Consider the following 26,150-nt stretch of genomic DNA (forward strand, 5'->3'; position numbering starts at 1 on the left):
CCTCAAATGATTATGGAAAACACGGAAAGTTTACTTGAAGCAAGTAAAGCGATAGGTTTGAAAGTAAATCCCGAAAAGACAAAGTATATGGTTATGTCTCGTGACCAGATTAGTGTACGAAATGGAAATAGAAAAATTGGAGATTTATCCTTCGAAGAGGTGGAAAAATTCAAATATCTCGGAGCAACAGTAACAAATATAAATGACACCCAGGAGGAAATTAAACGCAGAATAAATATGGGAAATGCGTGTTATTATTTGGTTGAGAAGCTTTTATCATCCAGTCTGCTCTCAAACAACTTGGAAATTAGAATTTATAAAACAGTTATATTACCGGTAGTTCTGTATGGTTGTGAAACTTGGACTCTCACTTTGAGAGAGGAACATAGGTTAAGGGAGTTTGAGAATAAGGTGCTTAGGAAAATGTTTGGGGCTAAGAGAGATGAAGTTACAGGAGAATGGAGAAATTTACACAGCGCAGAACTGCACGCATTGTATTCTTCAACTGATCTAATTAGGAACATTAAATTGACACATTTCACATGGTCAGGGCATGTAGTACATATGGATGAATCCAGAAATTCATATAGTGTTAGTTGGGAGGCTGGAGGGAAAAAGACCTTTGGAAAGGCCGAGACGTAGATGGGAGAATAATATTAAAATGACTTTGAGGGAGATGGGATATGATGGTACAGACTGGATTAATCTTACAAAGGATAGGAATCGATGGCGGGCTTATGTGAGGGCGGCAATGCAGGTTCCTTAAAAGCCATTAGTAAGTGAATAAGGTTCTTACGTATAGATGAAGACAGTGTTACTTTATTCGAAGGCGATGCTTAATGTCGATTTTCAAATGTATTGCTCAGCATATGAATACATTTTTCGTTGTTAATCGTGTACCTGTAAAGTCACCAATGTTGACATTACCTTGTTTTTGACATTGACATTCAGTGTGTGAGCATGTTACGTTATCCTAGTACTACCTTTCCACACAGTTATAACTTGCGAGTAATATTGCAAGATATTTTTCGTACAGGAAACAGAAAAAATCTGCTACTGCGGAGAACTATGGTATTTTATAGTATAGATTGGAATAATTCGCGAATTTTGAAAACGTTATATATCGTCGTTGTTCCTGCAATAACTCCTATGTGCAAAATACAAAAATTTTCAGTAGGAACAAAAAAAAAAACACATTTATTCATCTTATGGCAGCTGTACATATGAGACTGTGAATTCTTACATTTTCGAAACGAGGAAATATAATTATACATCTTGATTACACAACTTTTAACACTATATCACTATGGAAAACGTATTATATGTCTTTCACGTGTTAAATTTTATGTTACCTTATTAACATGTTTCAGCCTGCTATTGGCCATCATCAGAAATGGTTGTTGCTGATCTTGGCGTCTTTTGTTTTGTTTCCTGTGGGGCTGTGTTTATGTATAGTGTAATGAGGAGTCAAAGAGTGTGTGTGTTCTGAAATTGAGTTGTCTGTTGAGAATTTCACATTTGAACGACATTTCTCCCGTGTGAAGGAACTGAGATTTTTTTTACAAATAAAGATGTCGGATCTCTATTCTCACACATCGCATTCAAATTATATCTCGCTTCATTGTCGAGATATATCACTTCAGAAAAAATTTCCACAAACATAGGATTTCAATGTGTTTAGCACATGTGAATGCGTACATGTCTACTTAAAGCTCCCGATGCTGAAAAACACTTTCCACACACTTCGCAATTGTATAGCCTTTTGCCTGTGTGTATGCGTGAATGTCTACTTAAATATCGCGACGCTGAGAAAGTCTTACCACACACCAAGCAATGAAATGGCCTTTCTCCTGTGTGAAGCCGAACATGTTTGTTGAAATTTGCCAAATCTGAGAAACAGTTTCCACAGACCTCGCATTTGAATGGCCTTTCGCCTGAGTGAAGTAGTATATGTTTCTTTAAATATCGCAATTGTGAGAAACACTTTCCACACTCACTGCATAGGAATGGCCTTTCGCCAGTGTGTATGCGTGCATGTTTGTTTAAATCTCCCGACGCAACGAAACACTTTCCACACACCTCGCAATTGAATGGCTTTTCCCCAGTGTGTGTGCGCACATGTCTGCTTAGTAATGAAGTGTCTGCAAAGCAGTTTCCACACACATCGCATTTGAAGGGTTTTTCACCTGTGTGAATGCGTGCATGCCGCTTTAAATGTCCCAATTGAGAGAAACACTTTCCACACACCTCGCATTTAAATGGTTTTTCGAATGTGTGAATACGCAAATGTTCCCGTAAGTGTCCAGATTCTGTAAAACACTTTCCGCACACTTCGCATTTGAATGGCTTTTCGCCCGTGTGTATGCGAGCATGAATGTTTAAATTTGACGTTGCTGAGAAACACTTTCCGCAGACCTCGCATATGAATGACTTTTTGCCTCTGTGAATGCGTTCATGTTTGGTTAACTTTTCCGAGTCTGAGAAACACTTTCCACAGATATCGCATGTCAACGATTTCTTCATTGCGTGTATACGAAAATTAACTTTCTGGGATTCCTGTGTTGAAAAAACCTCATTGCATATATTACACATTATAGAATTATGGCTTACGCTGCTAATGTTTGAACAGTCTGGTCTGTTTCTGCCACACTGTGTCAATTTGCCTTCTTCACGATCAATGCAGGCACGTTCTTGTGACACTCTCTTCTCAACATTATCCACAATGCTGAAATGAATATATACATCACTCAACAATTATCAATGTGGTGATATAAATAAAAACACACACACACTCTCACTCACTCACTCACTCTCTCTCTCTCTTTCACTCACTTACTCACTCATACACAGGCTGAATCAAAAGCCTGGAACCATATAAATATCTTCCATATGCTTGGCTTTCGATTACTATAGGTGTCACCAGTATTTGTAAGACCAAATGCTCTACCAGTAACACATTCGATTCTAGCCTTCAGCTATTTCAAAAGCCGTCATTTTGGATGCAACTTCGAAATTGTAAATGTAAAGGGGGTCATGTAGGTATTCAAAATCATGTGAAATTTTCTGAAAATAAAAAAAATGGTGCAATCCGTGTTGAGGTAAATCTATTCGTTTTCAAGTTATTTAAAGATAACTATCATAATGACACAAACATTAGTTACTGCATCTACAGATATTTTGTAACAAGGTATAGTACTAAGGAGGCTTTGGAAAAGGTATTTTTTATGCAATTCTGGTAATTAAATTTTCCTGATTTACTGTTTGGTTAACATGTGACAGTTTCAATGCAGTGTTGTGATTAATTGAAGCTTTCTTACAACAAATTTCCTGATTTTCGTGATGGCATTATCGAAAGAGACAAGAATTGGTATAATCCTTCATTCTGGTGGGTTAAGCCACAGAAAAGTTGCAGCAGATTGGACGAACAGTTTCTTGGACACTGGATTGGTTGGCGTGGGCCAGTAATATAACTGACCAGGTCTCCAAATTTAACACCCGTGATTTTTTCTTTCGGCGTTAGATAAAGAGCTTGGTAAATGAAGAGAAAATTGAGAATGTGGAACATTTGAAGAACCGTATTATTGAAGCCTGTGCTAAAGTCACCCTGAAAATGCTACAAAATGTTCTCTGAAAGGTGCATACATTTTCTTGACGTTGCCATTCTTTTTAGATCCGTTGCAGTTACTTGGGGTGCTGAATCAAAAAATGGCATTGGAATGGTGAATTAATAAAATAATAAAATAATACACTATCTGACAGTTCTGATTTGTTACATTAACGTAATACCTTATAGGTGGTTATCACGGTTCGGCAGACCAAATAAAACTTGGATTCATCTTTATAGGCAGTTACCCATTGAAAAGTATTGTCCTGTTACCTAGTTTCTGTTTTTGCGTGTGAACAAGTTTGTAAGTATTGTGAGTGTTTACGTGCTTGCAACGTATAACAATAATTTTACATTCGAAACATTGGATTCTGAAATGTAAGTTCTTAATTATATCATAGTTACAAACTTACAAGAGATCTGTATAATTATATTCCCACTCATATCGTGTCATGCTTGCAAATTAAGCATACCAAAGGAAGGGCTACTTCGCGCCAGTCGTGCCTGAATTATCGTGACGAATTTTGCTATATTTGTGACCAGTACACACTAAAACCAAGTAGGAAACCTAATTCCCAGTTTGTCAATACTGAATATCTGTGTTTATTTCGATGTCAAACTTGAAGATGAACATATATAGAACTTGTAGGAAACCTCTACTGCAGTTATGTCCTCAATTTGAGTTTAGATTAAGGCATTATGAAAATGCAGCAAAATCGACTCTCCGTCCTTTAAATTTGCTTCAAAAAGGAATTATCAAAATTTGTCTATATAAATCTTTTGATTACCCAGCGAAATTAATTTTTCAGGAATTTGGTGTATCAAATCTAGAACAAATTTACAACTGCTGGATTAAAACACTGCAGAAATTGTGGACCCAGAATATATGTGTTAACTACAGCTTACCCTGAACTGAGTACACTGAACACACATAGATTTAGGAAAGAAATTAGATTAATTATTTAATTGGTTTTTGTTACTTTTAAGCTAATTGGGCTTAAATTGTAATCTAAACCTCGTGTACTTTGTATTTTCTATATTTGTACATGACATTACATGGTCTGTATTTTACTATATATTAAAATTATTGTGCTGAATTAACACTCTTCAATTTTATATAAGTAGACTGAACTGCGCCCGACTACGAGCATCTGTTCTTTCGGGCCGCAATGCCTAATAAAGTCTAAACCTAGTGTATAAAATAAATAAATTTAAAATTTATATTAGCAAACTCTATTACAGCTATATGCAAGGACCAATATACCATATGAATAATTAATACTGAAAATTCGGTGATTCTGGAAAAAAGTGATAAATCCTGGGATATTCAGAATGAATTGCTTGCTGGGGACACAAAGAAAAATTCGTGGACAGTCCGCGAGAAACGAGGACAAGCGGTAACCCTATCCTGGACTGTATTAGACTGGCAAATGAAATCTCTCATTTCCGAGCACAGCAGCTCAGGCAGTGTTACCAAGAATAAGTAACGGAAAACTACAGCTTATACGTAATTTCGTCATCCACGTTAATTCGAGTAGTTTACATTCGTTATATTTCATTGTTTCGTCACGAGTACACGCACTGTATCTTACACCACTCTTGTTTTATTTAAGATTACCGTACTTTGAACAACTTGAATACTGTACTGGATGGATTCAACCTTGACATCATTCAAAATTATTAACCCAGCCAGTGTAAAAGCAGAATATTTGATGTGTGTGTATAGAATAGTGGGCAACTCTTCACAGACGAATTCCAGTAAGCATGGTGTATTTAAGAAACCTTCAGCTCCACTACTTACTACCACTTATGGTCGGTTACTCCAAGTAATGTTAGAGTAATTAACGAATGTTAAACTCTAAACAGTTTGTTAAATATAGTTTTTTCATGTCTTCAACACTAGTTTGGTTTAACAGACTGTTAAATGTTTGTTAAATTTAAATGTAGGATTTTAGGCAGTTAATTCATTTGACAGATAGTTAAATATGGCAGATGACAGCACAGCTGTTCAAACAGAAGTTGTGAAAATATTAGCCTATTTTATGTCTCTCTTTAAGGAATATTTCATGAATGACTGATAACATAACATTTAAAAGACACTTTGGAAAGCTAATATAAAGAAGGTAATCTTCAAAAGCGAACTGATTATCATATTGGCTGCTTGTTGTGTTACTGAGGTATTATTGAATATATGGAAAATGTGGGATCTCAACATTAAGGTGATTAGGAATAGCGATTTATATACTATGCATGATACTCAGTTCGTGACAATATAGATTTTCAAAACAAATAGGCCTCAAAATTTAACAAGAAATTTAAATCAGACTTGAATATACCACGAACAGAAATAGACCACTTCAATTCAGCATCTACTAATTACTCTTGATTCTTTACAACTAAAGATAGTCAATGTTAATAGTGATTTCAAAATACACTGCGAGTATTATATTAAAAAGGTTTCAACAAAAATTTATTGTTTGAGAAGTCATGTTAGCATTAGTACTAAAACTTAGTTTGTAATAATATTATTATTCAATAGTAGTCACCTACAACTTTCATTTGTCTTCTTCTTTATCGACCATGACCTACTGTACCAGATTATGATTTTATACATTTTTCATTACTTACTCTACAATATAGAATTTAAAGAATAATATCAGCCAATAAAAAATTGTCTTACATGTGCAAAATCATTACCAACTGCTATTGAGTGGTTAAAATAGTGTTAACGATTGTTGTAGTTAAGTGTTGGTTGTTTTAAACAAAATGATGTTGAAGAAATGGAAAATACATTAACAAAACGTTAGAAATAAACATGCTGTTAATTTAACACTAGTTGAGCCACATTAAACATATTCAAATATGGCATGCCAGGAGACAGTGTAACTGCCAACTGTTATTTCACACAATCTAAACATCATTCTATTCAGGAAACAAATGCACATCTGAAGCCCTTCTTATCTGGTGCAGGATAAAACCACTATCTAGTATATACAGTCACGAAGCTTGAGTTGTGAGGGTGCTAGGAACAATAGACTGTGCTGGTACTATTTTGCATTGTCTGTAATGAGGTGATAGTAGCGATCCTAGTGGTTAGCAACTATCTATGGATGCATATTTACTACGTATTGAGCTTCGTGACTATATACCAGATTGAACTTTAAATGGAGTCTAGAATGCGACCATTCTAGTCTGCAAGCACATCTGTTATATATATTAGAAGCCTTAGTAGCGAATTTAGTGTTTTTCTAAGAGTGAGAAGGAAATAATATATATGAAGCTCTTAAAAAATTTATTATGCATGACAAGAAAAACTTGAATTGGAGGTGGGGTCGATAATGAACTTTTTCCAATGAACGGGGATAACGTATCAAGGAGATCGTAAAATGGTGCATTACTATTACAAAGAGATGGAAATGGACAATCGATTTATGTTCCTTACACTCTATTAGGGTAGATCTACCTAGTATAGGATTTGGTTGGCAGATAGACTAAAGATTCTTAACGCAATAGGAAGGTCTGGAGAATATATCACAACAGAATATGGATTAAAACAGATATATTTTCCCATAATAAATTAGAAGTTTACTTGTGATAAGCCGCCATACACATTCCCATATTCGGCACTATTCCAAATCAGTTATATTATTTAATTACAAATAAAGATCACAGATCTATTTTTATATACAATACTTCAACCAATGTCAAATCCACTTACATATGTATTTAATGGTTTCGCAGGTGGAGCCAGGGATGTGAGTTAGCTCCCATGTGAATGACTTCATGTGAAAATGTTATGTTAAACATGTGTAAACTATCTGTTAATTATTTCTTTACTCTCGGTGAAAGTTACACAATGCAGAACTGCATGCATTGTATTCTTCACCTGACATAATTAGGAACTTTAAATCTAGACGTTTGGAAGCTGTTTAAATGGATATAAACACAGATTAGGTCCATACATCAGTATTTTTAGGTGCGTTAAATTGTATTTTTAGGTGTCTAACCGTATAGGAATACTGTGTAGGGACATGGTGTACAGGTGAGGAAGTTTCATTAGATTCATACTGTATTATTAGCAAAAATTCATTCGAGTATGTACTGTTTGTAAGATTTTATTACAACAAAATAATCGACAAAATAATCGATGTGTGCCTCGAAATTATAAGATGACCAGGTACATGTTTGACATGTTTTAATTGTTATAAAAGACTTCTCCTTTCTAGTAGTCTCATTTTTTTCATTTTTTTGGGTTATTTTACGACGCTGTATCAACATCTAGGTTATTTAGCGTCTGAATGAAATGAAGGTAATAATGCCGGTGAAATGAGTCCGGGGTCCAACACCGAAAGTTACCCAGCATTTGCTCATATTGGGTTGAGGGAAAACCCCGGAAAAAACCTCAACCAGGTAACTTGCCCCGACCGGGATTCGAACCCGGGCCACCTGGTTTTGCGGCCAGACGCGCTGACCATTACTCCACAGGTGTGGACTCTAGTAGTCTCAAGTTCTCTTTCCTGCACTATGAATTTGACAAAATATTGCTCAGTAGTCATAACTGAGTGGGAAGATATGGTATTGAAATTAAGGAAAAAGAATCCATGCACGTACATATAAGGTCTAGGACAATAAGATGGAAATATTATTTATCCTGTGTTGATCTAAATGAGGGGTTGGAAAGCAATGGTGGATCATTAATGTTTAGGTGAGGGGTTTGGACTTTTTCCATTGCTGGTTGTCGCAATCAAAAATTAAGACACAACGTTTCGTCTTCAGGTGGAAGGAGTTAGTAGTTAGTAGTAATGTCTGCTACCGCTAGGTGGCAGTAGTAGTTTTTTATCATGTCCTTTGTTACCAGTTTTTTCTCTTTATTATCTCTTTTATTTTCTATCACGGTATCTTAACACTTGTTCATTATTTAGTTCACCACCCCCTCCTTTTGTGTCTTTCATCAATTTTTTAGCCTCTTCACGCCCGTCTTCTTTATTCCGTTTGGTTTAGTGTCAACATACTGCTAATGACTTCGGGTGTTTCATAATTAGAATCAACGATCAGTCATACAGAATAGCTGTATGTAACGATCCCAACAGTAGGTTATTTTACGACGCTTTATCAACATCTTTGGTTATTTAGCGTCTGAATGGGATGAAGGTGATAATGCCGGTGAAATGAGTCTGGGGTCCAGCACCGAAAGTTACCCAGCATTTGCTCATATTGGGTTGAGGGAAAACCTCGGAAAAAACCTCAACCAGGTAACTTGCCCCGACCGGGAATCGAACCCGGGCCACCTGGTTTCGCGGCCAGACGCGCTGACCGTTACTCCACAGGTGTGGACCCAACATTAGGTTTTTTCTTTCTCTCCTTCCTTCCACCTGAAGACGAAGGGAGAACCACCTTTGGAAATGATGTCTCTTAATTTTTTACTGTGACAACCAGCAATGGAAAAAGTCCAAACCCCTCACCTAAACATTATTTATCCTAACAATACGCGATTCAGATGGGAGAAAGAAAAGTGTGTACGATGGGAGAAAGCATTGGATGGTACATTTGAATATACACAGCACACTACACTCACCAGTCACGAAACACTTCATCCTCCTCTGAAGATACTTGCACTTTCTGTTCCTGCTGAACAGTGCCCAGATCGAAAGAATCATCCTGAAAAAGTGAGTAAATAAAGAAGAGATTACCATCTGCGTCATCAGTTTGCTATGTTAGAGATATAACTTTTCAAACCTAATGACTACTACAATCTGGTTTTTGAGTAAGGTTGTAATGACTTCTATACAAATACAAATAGTAATAGCTAGACCAATACAAAAAAAGAAAAATGTTGTAAAGTTAAAATAAAACCTGTTTCTAGGTACAAGAACTTTCTCCACACATTCCAGAAAATTCTCTGTTAACTACCAGAAATACATATTTGCGAATTATTATTCCATTTAAGAACTAAAAATGAAAGGTGTCGAAGTTCAGACATTATTGGAGAGAAGAATACTGCACACTGTTAATGGTTTTGACATAATTAAAAATGTACTATGTGTATATCTCTATACTGATAGTGAACAACTTACATAAATTTCAGATTTCACGACTGAAAAGAGAGTAGGCAGTGGAGTCTCTTCTTCAACTTTTATCTCCGTTTTTACATCATAACTGTGGTCCACGCATTCTGTCTTCATGCCCGTTATTTTCAGATGCGATAAATTCCTTTGCTACAGAACATAAAGACATAATGAACGATTTTATTTAGCTGTTTTAAAATTGATTTCTTTTGTTATAGCCATCAATCTTGTTCTGCATGGCAATAAATTGAATAAGAAAACTGAAAGCATAAGGGGAAGAAGACCTTAAGGACATTGGCAGTAGAGTGGTTAAAACAACTGAAACATGGAGACTTTTCACTTTACCTCTGATGAAGCCTTATTCTCTTCTGTTTCGTATGTGTTATCATGTGCTTGTAAGTCCAACGGATCAAGCTCAGGTTCCACCTTGATTAAATCCATCGCAACTGAAAGAAGAGGTTATGTAACTGACAGTAATTTATAAAAAACTGAGTTATTGAGAAAGTTTCATTACAAGTTCTACAATCTGATTCAAATGACACTTCCCCATACTCAACTTATTTCACAGCAGCCCTGCCAAGACCCTGGAATTCGATACCTGCTAGTATTAGGGAATGTCGACATAAAATTAAATTAACACGAAAATTTACTAGTACTTGGTCAGTAACTGAGAATCATTCAGACTTGGCTTCTTGTTAATAGGTTTTATTAAAGTTTTTTTTTTTGTTCTACAGAATAATATCTGTAATGTTGACAATTAATATTTGAGGAGAAAAATTCGCTCCGGCGCTGGGGATCGAACCCATGTCCTTGATTCTACGTAACAAGCGCTCTGACCACTGAGCTACGCCGAATTCAATCCACAGCACCGGATCGAATCCTCGTCATTCAATGTTTCCCTTTGTGGCTTGACTCCAAGTTAGGCATATATGTTGACGTTTATGTTCAAGTAAACTGCCATTATACAAGGGACGCACTCAGCTGAGTGACTGTTTGGCTGGGATTCCGCAGTAAAATGTCCACAACTACTTTCTGACAAATGGTGACTGTAGCAAGTTACCATGGCAATCATTTAAATCAACCAGTGACGAGAGACGCGTAACCATGGTAACTGGACGGTGTTACCGTGTCTATGTTTACAAGTTGCTCGGGATGACTGAGTTGGCTGGTTACCGCGTGCGTTGTGTGAATTACAAATATTCTTTGGTTTTATTATTGTTTTAGTGTATCGATAATGATAGTGTTTAAATTATATTACATGTGTTGTCATTGATGGAGTGTGTGACTACTGTGTATTTTCTAGTTTCTGCGAGAGTTCTAAACAGGTGACTTGCGATGTCGGAAGGAAGAAAAGGCAGGCGAGGAACAAAGAATATTGTACAAGGTCTCCCTTTGAAGAGTCAATTGCGAGAGATGGTGTGTATCGTAAGAGAATATTTTGAGAGGGATAAAGATAATGGCGAGCCTCCATTACCTTTGGCGCAAGTCGTAATGAGAATTGCTGCTTATGTTAAAATTAAAATGAGCACAGTTATCGACATTGGAAAAGAAAAGGCCGTGTAGATGTAGATGACGCAAGATAGTCAAGACTTGAATCTCCGGGGAAAAGTGGAGAAAAATGTAACAAATTTAAATGTTTTGCAGCAAGATGCTTTTCTAACTATATTACTGACACTCATAAAAGTAATGGTATGGTATTAAATTTAAACTTGTTTTATAGTTTATAGTTCTTTTAATTATTTCCTAACAATATTACTTTACATTAAAGAATATTACCACCAGTACTACTACTACTACTACTGCTGCTACATATAATAATAATAATTATAATAATAATAATAATAATATACCAATAAAATAATAATATACACTAATTTTAATGCATAGTATTCAACAAATTGGTTAGCAATGTAGTCGTTCATATCAGCTGTTCGTTACTGCACTCTATTGCCAGCACGCTTGCTTACAAGTAAAATGGAGAACATGATAACATTGCTCCCCCTGTAAGCTGTCTAGTCGGAAGTAGTTTTGATCACAAAATAGTCAACTGTCCGAAGACAGGTTGGAATTTCATCACTCATGAGGCAACTAAGCATGGAGATAACGGAATAGGTGGCCAATTTCTTTTCTTTTATTTATAGTTCCACAAACTAAAACGTACCACGAAACAGCAGTAATGGCAAAGAGATGTAACAGAAACAAAACGACAGTTATTTATTTATCTATTCTGGTGTAGTCAAGGCCATCAGGCCTTCTCTTCCACAACACCAGGAATACAAATACAATAATAGAAATAAACAGAAAAAAATACACTATATACAAAATAAAGCTACACAAGAAATAAAGGGAGAGAGACAAAAACACAATAAGCAAAGTAAAGCCACACAAAAATATACACAGGTTGCAGTCATACAAACTTTAAATGAGTAATTATGTATCATAATTAATTGTATCCTAACTAATTAACTAACATAAACAAGAAACTTGGAATTTTAATCTAGATTAAAAAATAAAAAAAAAAAAAAAACACAAATCAATACTTCTAGCAATACCTAAAGGCATTAACTAAGACAAAATTTTCCAATTTAATTTTGAATTGTGATGAAGTCCGGCAGTCCCTGACGTCATTAGGTAACGAATTCCAGAGGCGAAGTATTTCTACAGTACAGGAAGATGAGTATAAAGACGTTCTATGATGAGGGATAGAAAGAAGTGTTTGATGTCGGTTTCGAAGAGTTGTAAGAAATTGAAAGCGCGATAACAGATAATTCGGAGTAGAAGTATGCATGATTCTAAACAGAAGAGATAGTGAATGTATTGTTATTCGTTCCTTCAGACGCACCCATGAAAGTAACTGGAGGGAAGGTGTTATATGGTCAAATTTACGAGTATTGCAGATGAATCGTATGCACTCATTATGAACACGTTGTAGTCTCTCAGCAAGGAATCGCAATAATCAAAATGGGACATTACAAGCGTCTGAATAAAATTCCTTTTTAGACTAAGTGGTAGAAATTCTTTCATATGGAACAAAGAGTGAAGTTGAGAAATATTTTTTTGCAAAGGTGTGTTATTCGAGTGTTCCAATTTAGATCGCTATCCATAGAAATGCCAAGATTTTTAACTGTTTCACTGTATTTAACAATAATCCCATTCAATATTATATGTGGTATAGTACTACTATCAAGAGTGCTTTGTAGACGATTATGTCCCATTACGATTGCTTGCGATTTCTCTGGATTTAACCTTAATCCAAATTTGTGTGCCCACAGTGAAATCGAATTCAAGTCTCCGTTTATTTTGTTTACTGCGTCACTAGTCTCGTCAGGGTGGAAATGCAAATAAATTTGCAAGTCGTCAGCATACAAATGGTATCTGCAGTGTTTTATCATATTAGTCACGTCATTAATATAGATCATGAAGAGTAAAGGTCAGAGAACTGATCCTTGTTGAATTCCAGGTTTCACGACACACCATTTTGAAGAATAATCGCATAAAATGACGTATTGTTGACGTTCGCGAAGGTAGGATTCAAACCAAGTAACAGAACTTTCAGAAAGATTCAGAAGTCTTAATTTACATAATAGAGGGTCGTGTCAACTATATCAAATGCCATACTGAAGTAAAGTAATGTCGTAATGTTAATTTACGTTCATCCGTGGCTTCACGTATATTCTCATTCGCTTTTAGTAGTGCTGTAGTAGTACTATATCCATTACTGAACCCGGATTGGTATTCGTCCAGAAAGGCATGTTCGGTTAGATAGTTCATTAATTGTTTGTGAACAATACGTTCCAGAACTTTTGATAGAGGAGGTAGGATACTAATTGGACAGAAATCATTTGCACATAATGGAGTTTTAATTTTGGGTATCGGACGGATAAAGGCTTTCTTCTAGAGGTTCGGGTAGGTAGAAGTTATGAGTGATCCGTTGAATATATGTGTTAATAAACGGTAACGGTATCCCCGTAACATGCCATGAAGGCACTTGGGGGGGCATGGAGGTAGAGCCCCATGCTTTCCTTGACCTCGGCACTAGAATGAGGTGGTGTGGTCGGCACCACGCTCTGGCCGCCTTTTACCCCCGGGAAAGACCCGGTACTCAATTTTATAGGAGGCTGAGTGAACCACGGGGCCGTTCTGAAATTTTGGCGACGAGAAAAATTCCTGCCACCACCTGCCAGCTGCTCTACCAACTGAGCTACCCGGCCGCTCATATACGTCCCCCCTCTGGCAAACTAGCGAAAGTGATTAGCGTTTATATGTCACTTTCGCTAGTTTGCCAGAGGAGGGACGATATGTGTTAATGTCGGCAGTATTATGTCCAATATTTTCTTCAATAATATTATACTAATATTATATTGCAGTATGAAGTTTATGTTTTTTTATACACGTTAGAGGTAAAAATTACAACTTACCTGTGCACCAATATTATTGCAATCCTACGAAACAATTATGGAACTGTCCGCCACCTAATGTGAAATCATTATTGCCTCAGCTTGGACTCAAACAAACAATAGAGATCAATGATGCCGTGAATGTGGAGACTTCGCAGAGTTCACTGCTCCAGAGATACGACATGTTTCTCGGCGGTTATCGAGCCCCTACCACGCCGTAGCGGAGAAGTGAGAAACATGTTCCCAAATTGAAGCAGCTGAAAGCCGCCATTTGTTGGTAGAAAACGCGCGGGATTTCGAAACCGCTATTTGAATACGCGTTGTATTGCGTACCCGAAAGCTAAATGGTTTTATTTACAAGAACAAAACTTCCTTTCCGATTTACCTTTAATACCGTGTTTCTGCTATCAGCAGAGTTGCTACGTTTTCTGCGAGAGAAATCGGGATATCAGAAGCTGACTTAAGACATTAGACTGATCATCACTTTATAGTTGTTTTCTGCAAAGTAGTGTTCGCGTGCTTATAATGTAATACTCGCCTCCTTGAGAAACGCTAAAATACGAAGGACACAATAGAGTGAATACTACAGGCTAATCGTTTTCTCTTTTATTAACCACGCGTATGTTTTAACCTTTCGCTACTAAATTAACTTTTCTTTATCGGAACCGGTATTGCAAGAGTATATCTAACGATGAATCCATGTTTAAACATAGTGCACTAAACTATACAACGCAGGAATTGTATGTGTCTGTTATTAGTTTAAAATACCATATCAAAACGCTATTTTTTTGCCACTCAACGCACCTAAAATATACAATAGTGATTAATTGCGAGAGCAGTAAGTAAATGTAACTATAAGTACCGAAAAGGATTAATCAACAAAGAGGTAGAACTAGCGGAACTATTATCTTGCGAGTAGAGTTGCCTTACGGCAATCAGCTGGGTTACCTCACAGACTTACTAAATTTCCGCGGGTTACCTCTATGCTTACAATGCTAAATTTGAATAAATAAAAATATGGGATAATAGAAAATGTAGACTAACTTGTTTAAATAACGTTGTAGGCTGTTATCGCTCAAATCGGGATTTTTTTTATCAATCTCGACTCGCTTTATGGGGATTCAATTAGGCTGTCAGGCTTTCATCATTTTCGTAGGAACGCTGAATGTGAATATTCATAACCACGGTTAATACAAGAATTAATGTTTACTTTTTGCCGTAGGTTAAACTGCTGTATGAAATTAAAAGAAGCAGCAGCAGCAGTAGTAGTGGTAGTGGTAGCAGTGGTAGTGGTGGTGGTAGTAGTGGCAGTAGTAGTAGTAGCAGGAGCAGCAGCTGTATAAGAAACTGCTTCATTAATCCGTAACTAAGTCACTTTCAAGCACTCAAATTAAATAATTAACGTTTTCTAATTTATACAGTTTCTGTACCTTCAAATTCAGCGAATAATTATTCATGTATGCACTGAAACATCAACTGTTTGAAGAAAATGAAGGATATGAAGTGGATGAAGAACAATAGCAATGTACATGGTAATAACGTAGTTTCAAGGTAACAACTATCTTCCAAATGAGTTGAACAAACTGAGTGACTCATTGTAGGGTAGAAATTTTCTCTTCGGATTGCACCTATCCACTTTCGGTTAAGGGAATCTCTACTCAGAGGAAACCTGAAGCACAAACAGTCATATAAGTATAATAGTTTGTTTTCTGTAACATAATTAGGGGCAAAAATCGTAGTAGAAATTAAAGATTAACTAATAAGTGAAATGTAACATTCCTTCCTTCTTTATCTTCACATCCGTGTTCATTGCTGCAATTAAAAAAACAGCACACGAACGAACCTGTACTTATTCAGCTCAACCTAACAAATGGCCGCCCGTCGGCTGTTGAATTTGGGAGCATAACACTAGCGCCAGTGAGCGGTCTAGCGGTTATTTAGTAAGTCTATGGTTTCTCGCGTCAGGATCATCAAGTACTCTGAGATTACCAAGAGCAGGTTGTGAGATTGTAAACTGCGCATCCTGCGCATGCGCGCCCTCACATGCACTGCCAGTGATATCGTTACCGGTAATTACTCTATGCGATTAAACCAACGAGTTAGAAAGAGAAAGATAGTCTTCTCTTTCTAACTCGTTGGAGTAAACGGAAGCTTGTTATTCGAATATTTACATGTGAAATACAAATTGGATTGGTTTACATTTGTTTAGCTTGCTTTGTCTTTCGGAACTCCATATGTACAACGTAAATATTGCGTACCTACCTCTAAAGACAATTAAACGGAAGCTTATTATTCGAATATTTACGTATGAATATACAAATATGCCACGTAAATATTGCGGATCCTTACCGGGATTCACTTTGTGCGAGGAAACGGAATTTTGCCATTCGAATTCTGTTTATGTACTTTTTGTATCTTTACATGTGAATATACAAAATAATGGGCCACGTAAATGTTACGTATCTGCCTGTAAAGGCAATTATTTAACTGGTTCGAAAGTGAGTGTATTTTTATTCCCTAAGGATGAAGATTTACGCCGGAAATACATCAGGGTGATGCATCGGGATAATTTTGTCAGTCAATGTATTTTTATTCTCTAAGGTTGAAGATTTACGCTGGAAATATATCAGGGAGATGCATCGGGATAATTTTAGTCTCAAATGTGAGGTAAGTATTTTGTAGAATTTGAATAAGAGGTTATGTAACATCATCTCATATGTAGCCTATGTTGTAAAACTTAACTTGGGAAACGAAAACTAATGAGTATTAATTTGTTTCGCAGGTATGCGAGCGACATTTTGAAACCCAGAATATTGAAAGAGAAGCATCAGTGTGTGATTAGAAGAATGGGAGATTATGAACACCAAATGTAGCGTCCCTGTCATAAGAAAGGTAAGTTGCAATTTGTAAAGGAAAATTAGTTAGGTTACATAAGCTGTAATAGCTTCCTATACACTAGTGTAATTTGTTGAAACAGTACTGCGACTTGTTCACATCCTGAAAGACTCAGAATTATTTTTCTCCAGGTTTGAGGTTATGATCCCAGCACCAATAAGACACATTGTTTTCTTTTATTGTTTATTTTGCTTCCATTCTATAAAATATAATTAAATAAGAATTGCATAAAATCTTCACCATAATCTGAAATATTTTCATTTTGTATGATTCTCCGATAAGCAAGTTGTAATGTAATAATATTAAATTGGGCTAACCGTCTATACTTATCTAGTTTACATTTGGATTAAACATTAACGTTTTCGGCAGTTATGTGCCATTTTCAAATGTATGGAATTGACTTATTACATAATCAAATAGATACACCTTATGTGTGTGAACTATATGGTATGTACCCTTGATGATCTGCCATCGTTTACAAAATAATGTATAAATTAATTAAATTCTGAAGTTATTTCCTTAATATGTATTACTTTTCAGAGGAGGAAGGATAGAGAGCCCTCCAAATGCTCTCTCATGTGTAATTGTCATTTTCAAAATGACAAAAGAGAAAATGGCCCTACAGTTTTCCCATGCAATGGGAAAAAGCAATTTACTTTTCAATCTCCCGAGAAAAAACTAAAGTAAGTTTTATATTTAAACAAACCAAATACCGGTACGCAATTATCCAGAAAAAGTACACCAAAGAAGACACAAATTCCCTTTGCTTCACTAGTTTCTGTGAGATATATATAGTGAGAAACACATGGTTTTTAGTTTCAGTCACAAATACTTTCAACATTAAAATCGTTTGATAGGCCTATTTACCTGTATATTAATGTACTGTTGCAGCTCCATTCTCCCTCTTGCTTGTTACAAACATTTGAGAGGTCTAGGACGCAATACTAGGCAAACTGACCATTTTCCTTGTAATTCGTCCTTAACATATTGCCTGTTATGTTAGCAGTTAGTAACAAATAGGGAGGAGGGAATGGCTACAGCAGTGCATTAGAATATACTAGGGATTCCAGTTCACACCTGTGGAGTAACGGTTAGCTCGTCTGGCCGCGAAACCAGGTGGCCCAGGTTCGATTCCTGGTTGGGGCATGTTACCTGGGTGAGATTTTTTCCGGACTTTTCCCTCAACCCAATATGAGCAAATGCTGAGTAACTTTCGGTGCTGGACCCCGGACTCATTTCACCGATATTATCACCTTCACCTCATCCAAAAGCTAAAAAATAACCTAAGATGTCGATAAAGCGTTGTAAAATAACCTACTAAAAAAACTATGGATTCCATTCGTTATATACTGACATTCAGAAAACATTTTTCTATTTTTTTCTATAAAAATCTTGTTTAAAATATAGGATACATTTAATAAATTAAATTTGAGCACATCTGTAAAGGATCTGGAAATACATAGTTTCCACGATAGTTGGCACTGACGACATTCTCTCATAACTTGAAGTATGCGTTTCTTGTGTTGCAGATAGTGATTTAAGCAACGTAGAAGCACAATGGTCCGGTATTCATTCCAGAAACAAGCCGAGATGCTGTTCATGTATGGCTAAGCAGGTGGAAAGGGTCGAGAGGCAGCACGGATGTACCGAGCCATGTACCCTGACAGACAGCACCACCCACTTCACACAACATTTGGAGCCATTTGGACGTATGTACACGTGCATTGCATCATGTACTGTGTGCCAGGGCTCTTTGTTTGATGTCGTTCTTCAGTGTCATCTATCGTGGAAACTATCCATTTGCGGACACAAGGTGATATGAACTTTTGTGCTCCATTTTTAGCCAGGAATCACTTCCAGAAGTTTGTCGGTGGACTTAAATGCACCATGTATTGAATGTAGTATTTTTCGTTACATACTAACATAAATATAAACTCGTTTTACAGTTGACTATGTTCTTTTCTCAATTTCTTTAAAAGTTCAGCCCTAAAATGATTTTCAAAAAATCCAGTCAGAGAAGGTTTTAGCTTTCATATACAAAAAACTAAACTCATTTTATACTTAATATTAAATGAGTATGGTGAAAAAAGTGGTGTGTTATGTACTGACGTATTATTTGATATGTACTGATATCTCTGAATTTTATACTGGTGGTTATTAGACCTATTATTTTACTGTGTTCCTGAAGAACTAAAGTAACAGCTAAGTGCAAATGCCTAGTATAATATATTTTAACAAAATACAAAATATATGTTCAATATGGTATTCATGAAATGGAACCCAGAAATTAATTATTGTAAATTATAAATTTAATGTTATACATCTAATATCAGAAAATAATAGATTTGAAATTATGTTGTTGTTTTCTAATGCCAGGTGTTTGACAATAAAGTCAATTATAAAAGTCAAAAGTTAATTGTATAAAATGAAATATTTACCCAGTGAAATCTCTGTTTGTAAAATGCCAGTTGCACTACGATTTCAATACAATATTTAATTTCGCAACTTTTGATTTATGATATGCTTGTTCATGACATACAGTAGCGTGCAAATTAATCCGAACACTACATATTTTTACATTTTCTGTCATTATTGGCCTCACAGCTGCTCATACCGCTTTAATTGACATCTCTAGTACGTGTAATTCCATTGTTGAAGGTCTGTTGTTATTGTTTTTTTTTTAATATGTGACATTTTGCCTGTCGTTTTGTACTTATAAGCATTTCAGTTGTGTTGAAGACTTAATACTGCAATCCTTGTACATTCTGTCGTCTTCACAAATGGATACAACTCCACGAAAACGGTCTAAAATTATAACATTAGCAGAGCATTCTTCTATGACACAGAGGCAAATTGCTGCAGAATGTCACATCGGTTTGGCTACTGTTAATTCAATCATAAAACGATACAGGGAGACTGGATCCATCACACCCCAGAAAAAAGGAAACTGTGGCCAGAAAAGGAAGACTTCACCTGCAGATGACCGTTTAATTGTCAGGAAAAGTAAATTAAATCCTAGACTAACTGCTGTCGACTTAACCCGCGAGTTAATGGCTACCACTGGGGCGAATATTCACGTCACAACAGTGCAGGGTAGGCTTTTGGAAGCTGGACGAAGGGCTCGTAAGCCTATTAAGAAGCAACTGCTAACCCCTGTTATGTGCAAAAAACTGTTAATGTGGGCAAAATTACATCAACACTGGACAGTGAATGACTGGAAGAATGTACTTTTTTCCGATGAGTCTCATTTCGAGGTCCACGGCCACTGTGTTTCTTACGTACGGAAAGGATCCGAAAAAGTAACAGCAGCTCATCTCCAACAACCACCCAAATACCCCCCTAAAGTAATGTTTTGGGGTTGTTTTACACATGAAGGGCCTGGAGCATTAATACCCATCAAGGGAATGATGAATTCTGACAAATATATTCACTTATTGGAAACTAGAATCGTACCCCAGCTGCAAAAATCATTTCTGGATGGCAGAGGTGTGTTCCAACAAGACCTGGCACCATGCCATACGTCTCGAAAAACTACAGAATTCTTCAACAAGAATAATATTCAGGTACTCCCCTGGCCAGGCAACTCACCCGACATCAACGCCATTGACAACTTGTGGTCAATTTGCAAAAGAAGAATGCAAAAAATGGATTGTTCTACAAAGGAGAAGATGATTTCTGCCCTCATTGATGTATGGTTTCGCGATGAAGAAATAAAGAATATTTGTGGGAAATTAGTGGAATCCATGCCAAATCGTCTCAGAGCTGTTATTAGGAACGAGGGAGGCCACATAAATTACTGAGTATTTTTGCATAAGTAATTACGTTGTTCGGATTAATTTGCACGCTATTGTACTTTTCCAAATTCTCTTATTGAATAATACACTTGAGACATTTAAGAACACATTTAATAAATAACTAACACTCCCACTGTAGTTTCTATGTTTACCACTCGAGTTGACATATTAATGTTATCACTCATATATCACATGATTTTTATGTTTAAAGTAAACCTATTTGTGGCTTCAAATTAAAACCATCTAAGTACTGTCGGTGACTCAGGAGAAGACGAGAGCAGACTGAGGAGGAAGGGATGTGAACAGATAACGTAAGACAACACGAGCAATAATTGTAGTGCAGTAAGAGGAAACATTAGGTCTCCTTCTGTTCAACTTAGGTTTAATTCCCATACGCATTGTTACTCATGTTTCTTGCACGAGTAATAACCTGGCTACTGGGATGCTTATCTGAGCGATGTTTATAATAATCAACAGCGATAGTCAAGAAGGTCACATTCTTTCCGCTCGTCTTCTCCTGAGTAACGGACAGTACATCTTCAGAGCCCAATTCGGCAAAAGAAATTGTGCCCCCTATGGTGCAGCTTTTCTGGGGAAAAAAAAAAAAAAAAAAAAAAAACAATAAATTTATGTAACTACTTTATTTTTCATAGCAATATAATAACTGCTTTTGGTTTATTTGTCAGGATGAAAGTAGGCCTAGATTATACTGGTAGCCCTGTTGAAGGTGAAAATGTGGAACTTCCAGAAAATGCAGATTCCTTTCAGGAAATGATAGCTGCAGTCTAGAGATAGAACTTCTGAAGCATGAAGTATCAGATTTGAGGGACGACTTGGATGTTGCAAAACAGCAGGCATTTAGATTTTGTTTAATTGAAAATAGAAATGACTTAGTAAATTTGTATACAGATCTCCCTAACACGGAGATTTTTAATGTACCACAATTTTAAGCTTGTGTAGTGAGTGAGATATAAATTATTATGTAGGATAGTCAGTTCAGCCTCTAGATACACGAAATCAACTAATGCTAACCTTAATAAAGCTTCGGCTGAACTTGCACCACAAAGATGTAAGTCATAGGTTTGGTGTAAGTCAAACTACAGTGACAATGTAGTATTAATTTGGGTAAACATTCTCCACAAATTGCTGTACAAAGGTTTATTAGACAGAATTCCATCGAGAGAAAAAAATCAGTATTGTCTGCCAGTGTGTTTCAAAATTCTAGAAAACTGCACAATTGTTCTAGATTGCACCAAAATTTATCATGCTGTTCCAAACAAGTTGAGCCATCAGAGGGCAACATATAGTGCTTATAAGCACCGCAACGCCATGAAAGGATTGATTGATGTTGCTCCCAATGGAGTAGTAATATATGCTAGTAGCCTATACCCTGGATTTACATCAGATAAATAGATTGTAGTTAACTGTGGAATACTCAATGCTCTTGTACTAGGAGACCTTATTTCAGCAGATAAAGGGTTCCTTATCAGTGATGTATTAATTTACACTGCAAGTGGGCAAGCACACAGTGGCAGCGGTATACACAATACAATTATATACACACTACAATAAGAATACACAATACAATTTAACACAGTTATTACAATTAATAATAAAACATAAATAAAATACCTAATTTTACAATACAATCTACATAATTATGTATAGGCCCTACATAAGTTTCAATAGTCTTTCACTTTACTCATCTCACTCACTGTAGTGGCACAATGACTACCATAGTACATTGGCTTTTCTAACCAAGCCATTATGTCTACCCATGCTCTCTGACCTAGATATGCTCTATACAATGATGTTATTCTAGTTTTCCTACGTCTGTTTTCCAAAGTTTCCCATTTAAGTTCTTTTATCGTATCGTTTCCATCTTCTCTTTTACCTTTAACAAATTTAGCTGCCCTATACTGGATTCTTTCTAAGGAATTTACCTGATATATTCTATAGGGATCCCAACATGTAGTTCCGTATTCCATTAACGGTCGCTCTAACTTAGATATGCTATTTCCCTCGATTTGGGGCTAGCCTTTCTCAAGATTCTCATAATAAAGTGAAGTGCCCTCCATGCTTTACCCATAACAGTATCCTGGTTCCTGCTGGAGTACAAGTGAACATACCACCTTTCCTTTCTACACCACAGTTTACACCCATGCAAGTTGAAAAAAAAAATTGCTAGAACTGGATTCACGTTAAGCAAGCAATATGAAGGGTGAAAGGTTATCAAATCACCAATTTCATACCTAAATCACAGTTCCAGTATTCAAGCAGTGTGGCAAGTTTGTGTTGCACTTACAAATTTTCGAAATTCTCCTTCTGAAGGAAGTTGAACACCTGTATGAAAGTTAAGACAATAGTTAATCTAACTAAGCTAGATGCTGCTACGTTACTTCTAAACTTTCAGGTCTTCTTTCTTATTACATTTCAAGTTGTTTAATTTTGATGTCCTTTGGAAGACTATTGAATGTTTTCATTGTCATGTAACATACTCCCTTTTGATAGCATAATCAATTTGATTATTGTGGTTGTAAATCATTAATTCTATTGGTATTTATACTTTATGTATGACTAAATTTTAAACACAGGATAAAAGACAAGCTTATAATAAATACCTTTCCACTAAGTCTGAAGAAGATAAAATTGATTACCATACAAAGCGAACCATAGCAATAAGAGAGGTTAGGAAGAGAAACAGACAGAATTGGGATGCGTTTGTGCATTTTTAGAAAATGATATTACTCGTCCACAGCCACAAACTTTTAAAATTCTTAAAAAATTAAATAATTAAGTCAAAGATAACCTTGCAGTAAATATCATCTCCAAGAAAACTGGTTACAATACTTTCAACAGTTATGGTCTCACACAAAACAACCTCTTGAACTCCCTTTTTCTGATAATGCAGTAGAGGAACATATTTCTTTTTATGAATTGGAATACGCTCTAGATAAATTGAAGGTTCACAGAACTCCAGGAGAAGCTTCAATAAATTTAGCATTATTCAAGTATGCTAGTCTGAATTTTTAATAAGATTTTTGAGATTCTTAAATCTGCTTTGGAAAGGACAAGACATTCCGGAAAACTGGACTAAATCTGTGATAATTCCCATTCACAAAAAGGGGTTGCAGAACTGAACGGAAATTATATATATATTTTTTTATTTTAGTAGCTTATTTTATGACGCTTTATCAATATCTTAGGTTACTTAGCGTCTGATTGAGATGAAGGTGATAATGCCAGTGAAATCAGTCCAGGGTCCAGCACCGAAAGTTACCCAGTATTTGCTCATATTGGGTTGAGGGAAACCCCAGAAAAAACTTCAACCAGGTAATTTGTCCTGACTGGGAATAGAACCCGGGCCACCTGGTTTCACGGCCAGATGCGCTAACCATTACTCCACAGGTGTGGACTGGAAAATTATATCTTCTGAAATCCGGATACAAAATATATATATATATTTTTTTTTATTTTATTTATTTATTTTATTGTGTTATTTTACGACGCTGTATCAACATCTAGGTTATTTAGCGTCTGAATGATATGAAAGTGATAATGCCAGTGAAATGAGTCCGAGGTCCAGCACCGAAAGTTACCCAGCATTTGCTGGTATTGGGTTGAGGGAAACCCCGGAAAAAACCTCAACCATGTAACTTGCCCCGACTGGGATTCGAACCCGGGCCACCTGGTTTCGCGGCCAGACGCGCTGACCGTTACTCCACAGGTGTGGACTATATATATACTCTCAAGAACAAGTTATATGAGCATTATGAAGGTACCAATCATTGGAGATGAACAAAATGGTTTTCGTTTTTCATTTTCACAATTTATAAACATTCACTTGATGACATGGCATGGCTTGGACACGCAGTGACAAGGTGCACATCACGTGACCGACAGACAGGCAGTGAGATTCAAGACAAAACTTTTTTGGCTGTGTCGTGCAAGGTCATACAGTTCTAGGATATACAGGCATGTTATAAAATGAATAAAATTGCAACTAAGCATGGAAATATTAATAAATATGTACTTAAAAGCAAAATATGTAAATATATGTACTTTCAAGTTTACGTTACTAGGCTCTAATTGGCATGAAACTCCAATATATCACAAATTTTGTATCTTAATGTTAATAGAAGAAACATGTAATTACATAATTACCCGGGACCTGGTGATAAGAAATCTGAAATTTTGTAATATAGTGATAAATTTAAGATGTAACTTGGTAAAAGAGTAAGAAAGTGATACTAGAAAGATAGCTCAGGACATAGAATAATGTTAATGGCGTAGGCTGTATATCAATGACTAAAGAGCTATATCTTTAATGATGGTAGTTAGTATTTCAAACTGTTTGGAGCAAGAAAGGAGACAAGTGGTGATGGTTCCTCTTGCACCAATAAATACTGCTAAAATGATAAGCATTTTTATATTTATTTTATTGGGTTATTTTACGAAGCTGTATAAACATCTAGATTATTTAGTGTCTGAATGAAATGAAGGTGATAGTGCTGGTGAAATGAGTCCGGGATCCAGCACCGAAAGTTACCAAGCATTTGCTCGTATTGGGTTGAGAGAAAACCCCGGAAAAAACCTCAACCTGATAACTTGCCCTGACCGGGATTCGAACCCGGGCCACCAGACGCGCTGACCGTTACTCCACAGGTGTGGACGGGATTTTTATAGTACATATTGTCGGCTCATAGATGGTTCTTTTTTCCTGTGTCATCCTCATCAGGTTGGCTCCTGTGAGACTCAAACCTGATAGTTGGGTCTGTTATATAGCCTTTGGTATTACCAGGTTAAAAGCAATAATGTTGATTCGACATACACTGCTGTTTTCAGCTAATCCGTGGACTTCTTTATATGTTGTGTATCCATTACTCTGTAGTGCTTTAGCACATTTTTATCGGATGGTGTGGTGTCTATGGTTTCGAAGAGAGTTGCCAAAAGTACAGGATCCCAAGACATGTACTGATTTCTTAAAGTCAGAATTTGTAATTAAAAAAATTTGGTTTACACGATTGTCAAGACTTTGCTCCAACTGTTATTCTAATTGCTCTTTTTTTTTTAGTAACAATATTATTTTTACTATCTGCAGAATTTCCCCAAAACATTATTCCATAAAACAAAATGGAATGAAACTGATATATATTTCAATTGCTTTATAAGTGTAATTATTTCTCGTGGATTTGATGGAAAAATATGAATAGGCCCTATTTGGGAAAGATGCATGAAGAGACACTTTTAAAAATCAATTGCTTCATTGTGTTGTTTGCTGAAAGAAAGTATTTATTGAATATGTTTTCGATTTCTGTTATATCTAGTGTTTTTGTATTATTTGTTACAAGAATGTGCCTTGTTTTCTTACTTCTGAACTTTCAGGTTTATTTTT

General features: G+C 36.1%; 1 protein-coding gene and 1 long non-coding RNA gene across 2 annotated transcripts; one reads left to right on the plus strand and one right to left on the minus strand.

The window, feature by feature from the left end:
* Window positions 1–415: 415 nt before the first annotated feature.
* Window positions 416–14,221, minus strand: LOC138691490 (zinc finger protein 678-like). The gene is made up of 5 exons (XM_069813463.1): window positions 14,088–14,221; window positions 10,015–10,115; window positions 9,679–9,819; window positions 9,180–9,262; window positions 416–2,725 (listed from the first exon to the last, which is right to left on the minus strand). Exons 2-5 carry the CDS (start codon window positions 10,108–10,110, stop codon window positions 1,678–1,680), a joined length of 1,368 nt encoding a protein of 455 aa, XP_069669564.1. The 5' UTR covers window positions 10,111–10,115; window positions 14,088–14,221; the 3' UTR covers window positions 416–1,677.
* Window positions 14,222–14,271: 50 nt separating this feature from the next.
* Window positions 14,272–19,593, plus strand: LOC138691491 (uncharacterized). Its single transcript, XR_011329884.1, has 3 exons — window positions 14,272–16,733; window positions 16,849–16,958; window positions 18,491–19,593. It is a non-coding gene; the product is annotated as an uncharacterized lncRNA (long non-coding RNA).
* The last annotated feature ends 6,557 nt before the right edge of the window (window positions 19,594–26,150 follow it).

The sequence above is a fragment of the Periplaneta americana genome, chromosome 16 (genome assembly GCF_040183065.1).
Source record: "Periplaneta americana isolate PAMFEO1 chromosome 16, P.americana_PAMFEO1_priV1, whole genome shotgun sequence".
NCBI classification, from domain to species: domain Eukaryota; kingdom Metazoa; phylum Arthropoda; class Insecta; order Blattodea; family Blattidae; genus Periplaneta; species Periplaneta americana.